At 37.4% G+C, this 14,820-nt stretch overlaps 2 protein-coding genes and 1 long non-coding RNA gene across 3 annotated transcripts; all 3 read left to right on the forward strand.

Moving 5' to 3' along the window:
* The first annotated feature begins 2,964 nt into the window (after positions 1 to 2,964).
* On the forward strand, positions 2,965 to 5,031 carry LOC145568784 (uncharacterized). Its single transcript, XR_014095956.1, has 2 exons — positions 2,965 to 4,237; positions 4,337 to 5,031. It is a non-coding gene; the product is annotated as an uncharacterized LOC145568784 (long non-coding RNA).
* Positions 5,032 to 5,200: 169 nt separating this feature from the next.
* LOC145566516 (uncharacterized) lies at positions 5,201 to 5,852 on the forward strand. Its single transcript, XM_081625911.1, has 2 exons — positions 5,201 to 5,680; positions 5,751 to 5,852. Exons 1-2 carry the CDS (start codon positions 5,201 to 5,203, stop codon positions 5,850 to 5,852), a joined length of 582 nt encoding a protein of 193 aa, XP_081482037.1.
* Positions 5,853 to 12,990: 7,138 nt separating this feature from the next.
* Positions 12,991 to 13,377, forward strand: LOC145566517 (uncharacterized). Its single transcript, XM_081625913.1, has one exon. The coding sequence runs from the start codon at positions 12,991 to 12,993 to the stop codon at positions 13,375 to 13,377; it is 387 nt and encodes a 128-aa protein (XP_081482039.1).
* The last annotated feature ends 1,443 nt before the right edge of the window (positions 13,378 to 14,820 follow it).

Below are 14,820 nucleotides of genomic sequence, written 5' to 3' on the forward strand. Positions count from 1 at the left end.
TCATCACGGGATCAAGAGCTTTTCTTTTGCATGCCGGTTTTTACCGGAGGTTTATAAAAGATTTTTCATCAATCGCCAAACCTTTAACAGAATTACTCAAGAAAGATTTTATGTTTATCTTTAATGAGGCTTCCCTTGAGGAATTTCACAAGATCAAGGAAGCTCTCATTTCCTCTCCCGTTGTGCAAGCTCCGGATTGGAGCTTGCCTTTTAAGTTAATGTGCGATGCAAGTGACTTTGCAGTAGGTGCGGTTTCTTGGAAAAAAGAAGGAAGGAAGATCCTATGTCATCTACTATGAAAGGACTCTAGATGAAACTCAAAAGAACTACACCACAACGAAAAAGGAAATGCTAGTGGTTGTGCTTGCCTTTGACAAGTTTCGATCCTATCTTATTTGCTCTAAGGTGATTGTGTACATGGATCATATACCGGTTCGATATCTCATGACTAAGAAGGAAGCAAAGCCACGCCTAATCCGTTGGGCTCTCTTCCTACAAGATTTTCACATGGATATGAGAGACAAAAAAGGAGCGAAAAACTATGTGGCAGATCATTTGTTTAGGCTTCCTTTTGAGAACAAGGAGGTTGGCAATCAATGAGGAGGTGGGATTTGAAACTCTTATTACTATAGCTTCAACATCTAGCCCATGGTATGCTGATATAGCAAATTTTCTTGCTTGTGGCGTCATTCCCTCGGAATTCTCATCTCAACAAAAGAAACGGTTTTTCAAGGAAGTGAAAAGGTACTTTTGGAATGACCCATACCTTTTAAAACAATGTGGAGATGGCCTATTTCGAAAATGTGTGTCAGACCATGAAATTAAAGGAGTTCTTAAGCATTGCCACTCGTTGACATGTAGAGGTCATGGTGGAGTTGACAAGACGGTGGCTAAGATTTCTCAATCTCTCTTATGGTGGCCGACGATGCATAAGGATGCCCACAAGTTTGTGTTAAGATGTGATAGGTGTTAAAGAAGTGGTAGCATAACCAAGAGAGATGAAATGCCTAAACAAAACATTTTAGAAGTTTAACCTTTTGACGTATAGGGTGTTGACTTTATGGGGCCTTTTGTTTCCTCTTGTGGGAATTTGTATATCCTGGTGGCGGTTGATTATGTGACTAAGTGGATTAAAGCCATACCTTCTCCTACCAATGATCATAAGGTTGTGCTTAAGCTTTTTAAGAAGATAATCTTTCCTCGATTTGGGGTTCCAAGAGTGTTAATTAGTGATGGAGGCTCCCATTTTGCCAAAAAGCAATTTAAAGCTCTTCTCAAGAGATATGAAGTTCATCACAAAGTTGGTCTTCCCTACAACCCTAAAACTCAAGGGCAAGTGGAGGTGTCAAATCGAGAAATAAAGAATCTTCTTGAAAAGATGGTGAACAAATTAATAGGAATGGTGTCCTTCGAACAAGTGTATTATTTCGATAGAGGGTTCAAAATTATTAGAAAGCTAATTATTCAGTGAGGTCAAGTGATCGGAATGCCTAAGTGGAGGCCTCTTCCGATCAGTAATATTAATGAGTAATTAATATTACTGCTTAATCTTGACTGAACTTTTCGGGTCACACCCAAACAACTAGCGAACCGACACGACGAATTAATTCGGAAGGAATTAATGAATCACTCGAGTAATTAGTATTTAGACGTTGGAAATTCGAGCTTGGAGTGTCGAAATCGAGCGTCAAAAGTCGAGTCAAAATAATAAAAGACGTGACGGTAAAATCACTAATTAATCAATAATTTACCGAAATACCCTTAGGATCGGAATGCCCCGAGAAAACCGAAGCCTAGGGGCATTTGGTATAGCCATGGTGGCTAGCAAGCGCACTAAGCCGAGCCTAGGCTAGCTGGTGCGTGCTAGCGCACCTAGGATAGCATCGTGCTAGCTGCGTGTGCTGGCAGTTGGCATAGGAGCATGCCAAGGCCAACTGCCTGTACTTGTGTGCGTAGCTTGCTGGGCCGAGGAAGCAGTCGCAAGCCACGCCAAGGCCAGCAGCTAGCGGGGCCAAGGCAGCAGCCCACCCCGGCTGCTTTGGTGCCCAATTCAGGGTGCCACGTGGCAGCACCTGATTGGAGGGTTGGTAGGTGTAGGTGGCTAGCTATAACGGGGTGCTTGGGGATCAAGTTTGGTCCCCTCCCTTCCTTATGATCCTTACCTAACCCTTCTCCTAAATGTGCCACTTGTTGATTAATTAGTTGTTGGATATTTAATTTTATTTTTGATTTAAAAATAAAGAAAGAATACTGATTTTACCAACTCTCCCACATTAATGGGAAAGAGGATTTCACTCATGATTTTCCTTATAAATACCCAAGTTGGGGTATGGGAAAAATCACTTGAGTAAAGTCTTAGAAAAGGCATCTTCATTGAGAAAACCTTTAAACACATAATTACTCGAGTATTTGGTCGGGCTTAGCTAACCTCTAAGTAATAGACCTAGTCGGGGTCGAGTTGCGGGTAGATACCATAGGAAGTTATCGCACGTGCAAGACATAAAGCTTTCTCAAGCAAGAGCTCTGGATACGAGTGAAGCACGCGTCAAAGGTAATTAAGGGCCTATTCTCATTGATTGAACTCAGCTGAACTGAACTGAACATATGAATTAGTGATTTTTAACTACAGATTAGTGATTTTTGATTATATATTATTATACATATGTGTATATACTAATATACATATTAGAATATTTAACAAAAATATACTATATAATTAAAATATTTATGGAAAATATATTAAAAACATGAAACCCCAAAACATTTTAAAAATATATATCATTTTATTAAAAAATAAAATATTATTATGACAAAAGAACACAAAACACTTTGTAAAAATTTATCACAATTTTAAAAAATTTAAAAAAAAATAAAAAGATAAAGCTCGACTAAAATTAAACAGAGCCATTGTATACTAGGCTATTCTCTTTATTATTCTAATTAACACTTGTATTTAACCTCAAACAAAAAAAAAAAACCCCAAACAGAGCCAACCCCCCAACTTTATACTACTCGCTTTCTCCTTCCTCCAATAGTCCACCAAATCGGCGGTGCCCAGGTGTTATCGGCGGCTGTTTATGGTACATGAAGGTGTCCAAGCTAAGGTTCGTTTCTTTCCTCTGCCTTTTGTGAAATTTTTATTTTTTATTTTTATTTTTGATTAAAAACCCAAAAGGGGCTCAACTTTCATTACAGTTTACAGTAGATTACGGTTGCAATTTCAGTTACAATTTTGGTTAGTTTTTGGTTAATTTTTATTTATTGTTGTTGGTTACAATTTTAGTATGAACTGAATTATGAATTGAATAATTGAAGAGTTGAATTGAAATAATGAAGTCTAATGTTGCTGTGTATACGTCCAAAGTAGCTATGTCGAAGATTATTAGTTGCTGAATTAATTTCTAATTGCCTAGTTTTGGAACCACAGTGAAGTTATTTTTTTTTAATTGAATTTGTTATGTTGATTGGTAATTGGATATGTGAGAAATTGATACCATGAGAAATTGATAAACTTTTGCTTACCTTTCAATAGCACAAATCACCAGAATATATAATCCATTGCTACACCAAAAATGTGTACTACTAAACTTAGGAAACTAAAGATAATACTTGGTAAAACTATCCTAGTGAATCTAAATATTCGCAAAATCAAATATCCTCAAATATTTCCCAAAAATTTCCTAAATTTTTCTAAATATATCTTAATAATTTGTTATGTTGATGAATTAATTGCAAATTGAATTTGTTATGTTAATGAATTAATTGCTAATTGGGTAGTGAAATAATTGAATTGAAGTTTTTTTTTTTTTTTTGGGTTTTTATAATTCAATTTGGCGCATCAAATTGATAGTCACTATTTTACAAGCTTTAGAGTTGTGAGGCATGGTTTGTGGTGTAATGTTTATTTTGTTACTTTTGTTGATGTTTAGCCATATCTTGTTTGCAATGAGTACCAAACGGGCATCATTCACTCCGGAAATTGTGACCATACTTTTCGGAATCCTACCGGAACGTGTCTTCCCATCTGGTGGGAAAGTTAATTGGGATAATATTGCAAATATTTTAAACACCCGAATAGGAAAGACATTTTAAGCCTTTTTTTGTTAAGAATTGGTTCTCGAATATGAAAGAAAAACACAAAGCTTGGAAAGAATTAAAGAGATGGACTAGTATTGGATGGGTGAATAATTTCCCTCAAGTAGATCTTGAATCAGAAAAATGGCTACCCTTTTCTAAGGTACTTGTTAAGTATTCTTCCCTTTTAAATTTCTATAATGTAGACATATATTTTCTCTTTCAACTGATGAATATCTTTGAAACGGTATCCTTTTTTCAGAAATATAAAGCCAACGGAAGATCCCTTTTTAGGACTCCATTCGAGAATGAGCAAGAATGGAATAAGATTTTGCAAGGTGGTTATGCAACTGGTGATTTGTACTTTACACCTGCTTCACTTGGGTGAAACAAACGGAATCTGCTGTTGAAGTTGAAGATGAAGGATCAGGTGACTCTGATGATGTTCAGGAAGATTAAACCCGCAACATTGCCATCCAGCCTCTTATTGCACAAAGTGACTCAAAAAAGCGTAAAAGCATTGACAGCCAGCCCTCTAGGATATCTTGTAAAAAGTCTAGGGAAGAGGATAAGGATGCGTGTCTTGATTTAGTGAGGCGATCCTCTTTGAGTCAATCTTCTAAATCCAAAAATGATTTTGATGAAGTTCTCAGTATCTTGGAGTCCATGGGGATTGTAACACGATATAGGGAAGCCTTTGCTGTAGATATTCTTGATAGCTTTCGTAAAACTCTCGGTACCATTAATCTTTTTACCGCTTTGCGTTCTGATGAAGTGACACTTCACTTCCTCAGGAAGCATTGTACGCTTCCAAATAATGTGTATAAGGCAGACACCTCTTTCAGTTCATTGATTTCTGAAGATGTCTTGATGTATGACAACTAGTATGTTAGGTTGGAATTGTGTGACTTTCTGGTGGCTTTTATGTTTGTGATAAAATTTTCATTGTGGATTTTAGTTACAACATATGTTGTTGTAATATGATCGGATGATTTCGTATAAATTATTTCTTTTATGTGTGTTTATATCAACTTATGTGACCATTATGTATCAACTTTTGTTTATTGTTTTTTATTTAAAATTCGTCTTAAGTAATTTGCGTTAAATGTTTTGGTGATTATGTAGTATGGATGATGAGTTGGTGCAAGAAAGTTTGACACGTATAGCATTGCATGAACTACGGAGATTGACGTCCCAAGTTGAACGGATACCTATGCATGTTGGTGGGGAAACGGGGAGTCAATGGATTCATACGATGCTGACAGGCCATCATAATTTCTGCAAAGAACAACTTTGGCTAAGTAGAGTAATTTTTATAAGTCTAGCTAATGTCCTCATAGCACAACAATTGTTGACAGATGGTACTGGTAAACATATACACATTGAAGAGCAACTTGGGATAGGTTTGTACATGCTTGCCAAACCTGCTTCCGTTCGTGATACTACTGAAAGATTTCAACATGGGGTATGTACTATCTCGAGGTATTTCCACAAAGTGTTAGAGGCATTGCGGACATTGTCAACTCAAATAATTCGACCATATCATTGGTTGAATGAAACACCTCCTGAAATTCAAAACAACAACAAATACTGGCCTTTCTTTAAGGTACTCATTCACATTAAATTTACAAGATGATCAATGTTCATGTAATGACCATGTTAAATTTTGTTCTTAGGATTGTTTTCGTGCCATTGATGGTACCCTTATACATGCGGCTGTTGCCGATGCTGTGGGCAAGGCCTATAGAGATCGAAAGGGGACAAATCATGGAATTTGATGGCAGTGTGTTCACATAACATGTTGTTTACTCACATCAACGTAGGCTACGAAGGCAGTGCACATGATAGCACCATTGGGAAGCGAAGTTAAGGAGATGCAAGAATGGGATTCCCTCATCCACCGCCTGGTACAAACTAAATGACATTTTCATGAATAAAATGGGAAAATCCATTAGTTTCGTAAACTAACATTATGATTATTGCACAGGAAAATACTATGTAGTCGATTCAGTGTATCTCAATACACTCGGGTACTTGAGTCCATATACAAGACGTGATTTGAGGTATCATTTGCTTGATTTCAAGAGAACAGGTACTTCACAAGGAATGTTTGAGCATTTCAATTACCTACACTCGTCTTGTCGAAATGTAATTGAGCGGATGTTTGCGATTCTGAAAAATAGGTGGAAGGTTCTACAACCTAAATCGATGCCGCATATGGAATAACGTTTTCAGTTGCAAATAATCGTTGCTTGTTGTACTCTACACAATTTTATCCGTTTAAATTAACTAGGATTCCATTCACGCACCAAGTTGAAGCCATGGAGCGAACAGAAGATCATATTATGTACGATCTTAACAGAAAAGCAACTATGGATATTGTACGACCATAAATAACTGATCAGATATGGGAGTCAGTTCAGAGGAATGCCTAGGTAATGGAGCAGCTTGTTGGACAAGAAGAAGACGAAGAACTAACCGATTATGAAAATTAGTTTAAGTTGTATAGTACTCTCATTTTGTCAATGAGTTTAACAGTAAAAATATGTATCAAAAAAATATAACCATTTGAACAATGAATTGTATCAATATTATTATTATTATTATTATTATTATTAAATGTTATTATTTAATTATTTATTATTATTATTATTATTATTATTATTATTATTATTATTGTCGTTGTTGTAATAAGAGCTTAAAAGAATGAAATTTGGCTTTATATCATTAGTAATATCATTAGACATAAACTGAACTGAACTTATTAGAGCTGAACTGAACTGAACTGAATTGAACTTTAAATAAACGTATGAGAACAGGCCCTAAGTCTTTCCTTAATTCTTGTTAATTATATTAATTTTGTCTTATGATTATATTAATTGTGAGTGTGATCTTGGCTCGGGTTTTATTCCGCAATGACTCGGACTCATCAAAACCCAACAGCGGTATCGGAGCCTTGCTCATTTATTTTTATAATCATAATTTTCAAGGTGCTTTTATGGCTTTATTTTTCTGGTTTTACGTTGCTAATTAGATTAGTAGCTTGGTTTTATTAATTTAAACCCGTTTTAAAGCTGATTATAGCCTCGAACCTAGATTTTCGCCCAAAACTAGTGAATTTTGGGTGGAAAAGGTGTCGTGGAAATGCTTTTTCCCATTAGGATTGTGTTTTAGGCTAAAATCTTACCAGAAATGCCTTTTTCGAGAGAATTTTCATTTTAACGAAAAATTTTAAGTCTTTCTAACCTTGAATCTTAATGGCATATTTACGGTGATTATGTATATGGTTCTTTCCTTAATGTTTCTGCAATTTTGAACCTCTTTAAGCATGGTTACTTGGTGTATTTAGTGCTTGAAAGATTGGTTTATATTTTCACATAATTGCAAATCCATTGCATTAATTGTGAAAAATTTGTTCTTTGAGGCTATGGCACAAATCGAGGCAAAAGCCTCCCTTGGAGAGCCGGGCTGCATAGCAGCCCGCATGTGGCTGCCAAGGGGTTGCCTCGAAGGATGCAGCCCTTGCGTAGCTGCTGCTCGATGCAAGCAGCATGGCGCGCCAGCCAGCAAGTAGCAGCAACATCCTCGAGCTGTACCCGCCATGCGTGCTGCTGTGCGTGGTTCGGCTGGCCGTGGCATGGCTTGCGCGATCTCGAGCCTTGTGGTGCGGGGTATGCTATATATGTATATATTCATGTTGGTGCTTGATAGGGGTTAGTGTACGTAGACATTGCTTGCGGAACAATGAGGTGCATAGAGATCGCACGACATGACCATCATGGGCCACGACATGGTGTACGAAAGTTCGCTAATGTGGTCGGTGTGACGCGTAAGCGACATCGTAAGTCACTCCCACGTTCATTTAGCATCATTCGGTTGTGCAAGTAGTAAGCACTCCAAGTCTTGGTGCTAGGCACTTAGACATTTTGGACTACGCAATTTTGTATTCTTTTGTCGTTTTGATTATTTTAATTAATTATTTTAGTTTTAATTATTTAGTATAAATATTGAGGCTAGGCCTCAGTTTTGAGCGATATTGGCAAAATTTTATTTTGTCAAAATTTTGGGTTTACCAGCTTAATTAATTGGATTAATTAAGATGGATGCGGAATTTAGTGGGAGCTTCAATTTTAATTGCACTAAATTACATAATCGGTTAAACAACTTTGACTAGTTTTAATTAGGCATTTTAATTGGATTAACGACCTAAATTAGTTAGTAGTTTACGTGTGTTTGTGCATTGTTATTTGTGTATCGTTGTTAAATGCATGAGCCATTCACAAATAGTGAATGGATGAATAGAATGTATATTCTCTCGCAGGTTTTATAAAAATGGCAACTAGTGGGGACGATTAGGATAGAAAATACGGACTGAGTTCTATTATATATTTTTGTTAATCTAAATACTGTCTGCGAACCGTTGAGTATTTTTGTACCTTAATATTTAGATTAGTCCTAATAGTAGATACTAGTATTTTCATAATTATAGTCATGTCTTGAAGACGAAGGTTCTTGGAAGACGAAGCCATGATGTTGCAAAAGATGTCCCTTGAAGACTTGAAGACACAAGGGGTAATGCTAGTTGCCAAATGCATCGTTATTTATGTTTTCGATATATGTTTATGATTATATATATATGAATTATATGTTAGATCCATGTTTAGGATTTCGAATGTTGCGATGATTAATTAGGTTCACTTAAATCAACCAACATAGAAACCCTAGGTCCCTAAAATATTGAGTAAAATTGCCATTCCAAAACAACACTTATCAACCTATTGAGAGTTGTGATGGGCTACGCCAAAGCGAGGCATCACTATTACTCCCTAGGATACGTAAGGCATACCGGATATGCAAGTTGGTTTTGGTTATACTCAACGATATGAGTGTTGGAGTCCTAACATGTCGTGGCAAAGTGGATAAGTTGTTGAAAGAGCATTAGATGCGACGATTTATCCAACCAAGAGTGGCTTGGAGCCATTAGCAAAGAGTTACTTATCTTAGAAGAGTGAGTGTTAAGACAAGACAAAGCATGCTTAACCACTCATTGTTTCTTTGGATCTTGGAATCGACTTATTCTTACCAAATGGGGACAATTTAATGTGTGAATAATACATTTAAATAAGTTTGATTAAAATGCATGCTTTCAATATTATTTAAGTATTGTGAATGGTTTTTCATTTTAATTCTTTCAATAGTAGAATCATGTCTTCAAATAACTCAAACAACCAATTTTCGTTACGCTCAATTTTCGACAAGGAGAAGTTGAGTGGGCCAAATTTTCTTGATTTGCAAAGGAACTTGCGTATAGTTCTAATGCAAGAGAAAAAGGAATATGTCCTTAATGAGGAAATGCCCGAGACTCCCAATGAGGAGATGATTCTGGCTGCCCTAAACCGATGGCAAGTTGCTAATCGAGAGGTTAAATGCATCATGTTGGCCACAATGTCTCCCGAGCTTCAAAAGACTTTCTTTGAAAAGGAGACAACTTTTGACATCATTTCTAAGCTGCAGAATATTTTCCAAGAGGCCCGAACTGAAAGGTTTGAAACCTACTGGCAGATCCTTGATAGAAAGCTCAAGAAAAGAGAGCCAGTCAGCCCACATGTACTCAAAATGATAGGATTATTTGAGAACATGGGAAGGCTTGTTGCGGGGTATTCAACCGATATGGCAATTAACATCATTCTCCACTCGCTGCACAAAGGCTATGATTAGTTCAAGATGAACTATAATATGCACAGCATGGAGAAAACCCTCTTCGAGCTTCATGGTATGTTGAAGCAAGCTGAGAAACGCTCAAGGATGAGGGGAAGCATGATATGCTCATGATAAAAAGGGCAAGCCATTCAAACTCTCAAGAAAAAAGAAGAAAGGCTTTAAGGGGAAGGGTAAGAAGAAGACCTTTCCGCCTAAGTCTAAGAATACCAAGGAGAACAAGGAGAAAAAGGTAGCATCTTCTAAATCTGATTCCGAATGCTTCTATTGTAAGAAGAAGGGACATTGGAAGAGAGATTGCCTCAAAATCAAGGAAGATAAGAAGAACGGAATCGTTGCTTCTGGATCAGGTACATTCGTTATAGACTTAAACTTCACTAGCTCAACATCATGGGTAATAGATACCAGATGTGGCTCACACCTTTGTTCCAATTCTTAGGGACTAAGGAACATTAGGAAGCTAGCAAAGGGAGAGGTTAAACTCCGAGTCGACAATGGAGCTAAAATTGCAGCCGTATCCGTAGGAACTCTCATTTTGTCTTTGCCCTCGGGGCATGTTTTAGAACTTGAAAACTGTTTTTATGTTCCCAACATTACCAAAAACATTATTTCAATTTCGGCGTTGGACGCCAAAGGTTTTGAATTTCGAGTAAAGGACAATGAATGTTCGTTTTATATGCATAATGTTTAATATGGTATTGCACATTCTGAAAATGGTCTTTATGCGCTTTCTTTAGATAAACAAGTTTATAATGTGAATAATACCGCCAAAAAGGCTATGACCATGGAGTTAAATCAAACGTACTTGTGGCATTGTCGTCTTGGCCACATTAACATCAAACGCATCAAGAAACTTGTACGGGAAGGTTTTCTTGACTTATTCGATTTCTAATCGTTTGAGAATTGCGAAGGATGTTTATTAGGCAAGATGATTAAGCAGCCATTCTCCAAGTTGGGAGAAAGGGCAAGAGATTTGTTGGGTCTAATACACACCGATGTATGTGGACCAATGAGCTCAACCACGAGAAGCGGACATTGATATTTGATCACCTTCACAAACGACTATAGTAGATATAGCTATGTCTAACTTATGTCGTATAAATCTGAATCGTTTTAAAAGTTCAGAGAATTTCTGAGTGAATTTGAAAATCAGCTTGGCAAGAAAATCAAAGCCCTTGATCGGATCAAGGTGGTGAATACTTGACCCAAGAAATCGATGACCATCTAAAACAAAAATGTATACTTTCATAATTGACAACTCTAGGAACTCCACAATGGAACGGAGTGTCCGAAAGGAGAAATCGAACCTTGTTGGACATGGTACGATCAACAATGGGTCTTAGTGATCTTCGTATCTCTTTCTAGGGACATGCACTTCTAACTGTGGCGCTAACACTGAATCGTGCTCCATCAAAAGCTGTAGAAAAGACTCCATACGAGTTATGGATAAAGAAACCTCCTAGGTTTTTTTTCTAAAGATATGGGGATGCGAAGCATATGTCAAGAAATTGATTTCTGACAAACTTCATCCCAACTATGACAAGGTTTACTTTATGGGCTACCCAAAATAAACTTAAGGGTATTACTTCAACAATAAATCCAAAAGTGTTTGTTGCTCGCGATGGTGTCTTTTTGGAGAAGGAGCGCCTTTCTAAAATGACAAGCGGGAGGAAAATCAAACTCGATGAAGTTCGAGAGGACAAGCAACAAAATCAAATTGACAATCAAAGTGCTCAAACAGCTTCTGTTGACGCTGGTCAAAATGTCCAAAGTCACACTGACAATGCAAATGCTCAATCCGTTACCCTGCGCAGGTCTCAGAGGCCGAGATCTCACCCTGATAGATATCATGGTATTGTATTAACCGAGAATTAGGACATCTTGGTGAAGGATGGAGACGAACCGTCAACCTACAAGAAAGCGATGGCAAGCATCGACTCTGCTAAATGGCAAGAGGCCATGAGATCTGAAATGGATTCCATATTTGAAAATCAAGTTTGGGACTTGATTGACTTACCCGAGGGTTACACACCTATCAGATGTTAGTGGATTTTCAAATTTAAAACCGACAAAGATGGAAATGTATTCATTTACAAAGCTAGATTGGTAGCAAAAGGTTACAGGCAAATTTGTGTTATTGATTACGATGAAACCTTTTCTCTGGTCGCAATACTTAAATCCTTTGGGATCCTCTTAGCGATTGTTGCATATTACAACTATGAAATATGGTAGAGGACGTCAAAACCGCCTGAAGGTTTTGTCGACCAAAATAATATTGGGAAAGTGTACAAGCTTAAAAAGTTCATCTACGGGCTAAAGCAAGCTAACAGAAATTGGAATCTGGGATTCGATGAAGCCATTAGTAAATTTGGTTTTATTAAGAATCCAGATGAATCTTGTGTTTACTAGAAGGTCAGTGGGAGTGACATCGCCTTTCTAGTCTTATATGTCGATAACATATTGCTCATTGGAAACAACATTCCGATGTTAGAGTCTGTAATGGCATGGCTCGGAAAGTGTTTTTCAATAAAAGACTTGGGAGAGGCTCAGTACATATTGGGTATCAAGATCTATAGGGATAGATTAAAAAGGATGATTAAATTGAGTCAAAGTGCTTATATTGATAAGGTACTGGCACGATTAAACATGCAAGAGGCCAAGAGAGGTCACCTATCCATGTCACATGGCATAACCCTAAGCAAGAAGTAGTGTCCACAGACACCTGATGAGCGGGAAAGGATGAATTAGATTCCATATGCTTCGCTTATAATTACTCGAGTATTTGGTCGGGCTTCGCTAACCTCTAAGTAATGGACCTAGTCGGGGTCGAGTTGCGGGTGGATACCGTAAGAGGTTTTTACCGGTGCGAGACTTAAAGCTTTCTCTAGTAAGAGCTCGGGGTACGAGAAAATCACGCGTCAAAGGTAATTAAGTCTCTCCTTAATTCTTGTTAATTATGTGTTATGATTATATTAATTGTAAGAGCTCGGGTTTTATTTCGCGATGAGTAAGACTCATCAAAACCCAACACAAATCTAGGAAGGATTGGTCTCTCAAGGTTGATGACATGCTATGGGCTCTTAGAACAGCATACAAGACTCCAATTGGTACAAGCCCCTATCAGTTGGTTTATGGGAAGCCTTGTTGCTTGCCGATGAATTAGTACATAAAGCTTGGTGGGCTATCAAGGAGCTAAACATGGATATGTCGTTGGCCGGTGAAAAGAGATTGCTCAAGCTCAATGAACTTGAGGAGCTTAGATATGACGCTTATGAGAACACAAGGCTATATAAGGAGAAAACCAAGTGGCTTGACCAACATATAAGAAACAAGAGCTTCAAGGTTGGAGATAAGGTGTTGCTATTTAACTCAAGGCTTCGTTTGTTTCCCGGAAAACTCAAGTCCAAATGGTCGGGGCCTTTTGTGATTTTAAACACTACTCCTTATGGTTCTTTAGAGTTAGATGTGGGCGATCATAAGTTCATGGTTAATGGTCATTGGTTAAAGCAGTATTTTTGCAAGGAAGATGTTGGTTTGATTGAATGTGTTCAGCTTGATCCTTTGGATCCTAAGCCTCCCCACTGATGATGTTTCCTCATGGTCAAGCTAATGACTTCATGAAGAAGCGCTTTCGGGAAGCAACTTGAGTTCTTTTGATTTCAATTTTATGTTTTGTTGGTTTGGATTAATTTGGATTTTGATTATATCATTGTATGTTGTTGGTTTTTGTAGGGTGGAAGTTGGATTGCGAAATGTGGCTAAGAAAAGAAATGGAGCAAATTAGCCTCCTTGAGCAGTCTTGAGGAGCGGCCGCTCCAAACGAGTGGAGCGCCTGCTCCACAAAGGTAAAATTTCTACCATATATTGGCAGAAGGGTTGAGCAGCCTTTCCACCTTGAACGAGAGCCCGCTCCATTTTATGTGGAGCGCCCGCTCCTCCTTTACCCACAGAAAAAATATTCGGGGTTAACCCCCGATTTTTGACCTTATTTCCTCACTTCTTTTTCTCACTAAAACCCTAACTCCCTCTATCTACCTTCATTCCCTTACTTCTTCACTAATATCTTGCATACACACATCAATTCCCTCCATTTCTACCTTATTTCATCACAAATTTTCATTTTTCCACCATTGTTGACGAGGTCGGCGCTGTCATTCGTGTCGGTCTTCTATTTTTGCTTTCTTTTGGAGCTATTTGGTATGATTTACTTACTTTTCTTCACTATAATATTGATTTTGTAAGTATATTTAGCGATTTTGTTGTTTAAATTGTGATTTGGAGCACCCAATTTCATGAATTATATGACAAATTCCTACTTTCAGGTACTACTTTGTTGATTGTTCTTGAATGGTAATATATTTGAGTAGTATGTGCTGAATTTGTCATATTTCGGCTACATTGCTTATCGAATGATGTTTGGATGAAATTTGACTTGCAATTGTTCATACTAATATTGTTGAGTTTGATATGTAAATGTGATAATTGTATGACATTATACTAAGTGAAATAGTTTGATGGTGGATTGATTTCCTTTGTTTGTGAAATTTGGTTTGATATGTTGATTTGATAATTTGATGGTGTTCATATCTCTTTATCACTTTGATTTTGAATATGAACAATCTTTGAAGTGGTTTTGAATTTACTCCCATGTTCACTATTCTCCTAATTTTGTTTATGGAGTAGTTCTTTTGACACCATGTGATGCCTTATATGGGTAATTAATTTGAATTGAGTTAATGAATATTGTGAGATGAATTTTTGAAGTTGGATGTTTGGTTGATTGTAGGTAGTTGTTTTACGTAGCATTTTTGGATTAGTTGACTATTGTTGTTTAAGTGATGTCTTGCCGACTTTGAGATATGCTGTCGGGTTCTTCTTCCCGAAAGTCACACAATTTTCTTCTTCCCAAGCACCATCCTCATCTACTTCAACGCCCAACCGTCCCCAACCATACACGGTTCAATTTGATTCTCAATTTCAACGCAATTGTTTTGATGAACTTTCTAAGCGCCATGTCCACTCTACAAG

The sequence above is a fragment of the Chenopodium album genome, chromosome 11, assembly GCF_948465745.1.
Source record: "Chenopodium album chromosome 11, dcCheAlbu1.1, whole genome shotgun sequence".
In the NCBI taxonomy this organism is placed as follows: Eukaryota; Viridiplantae; Streptophyta; class Magnoliopsida; order Caryophyllales; family Amaranthaceae; genus Chenopodium; species Chenopodium album.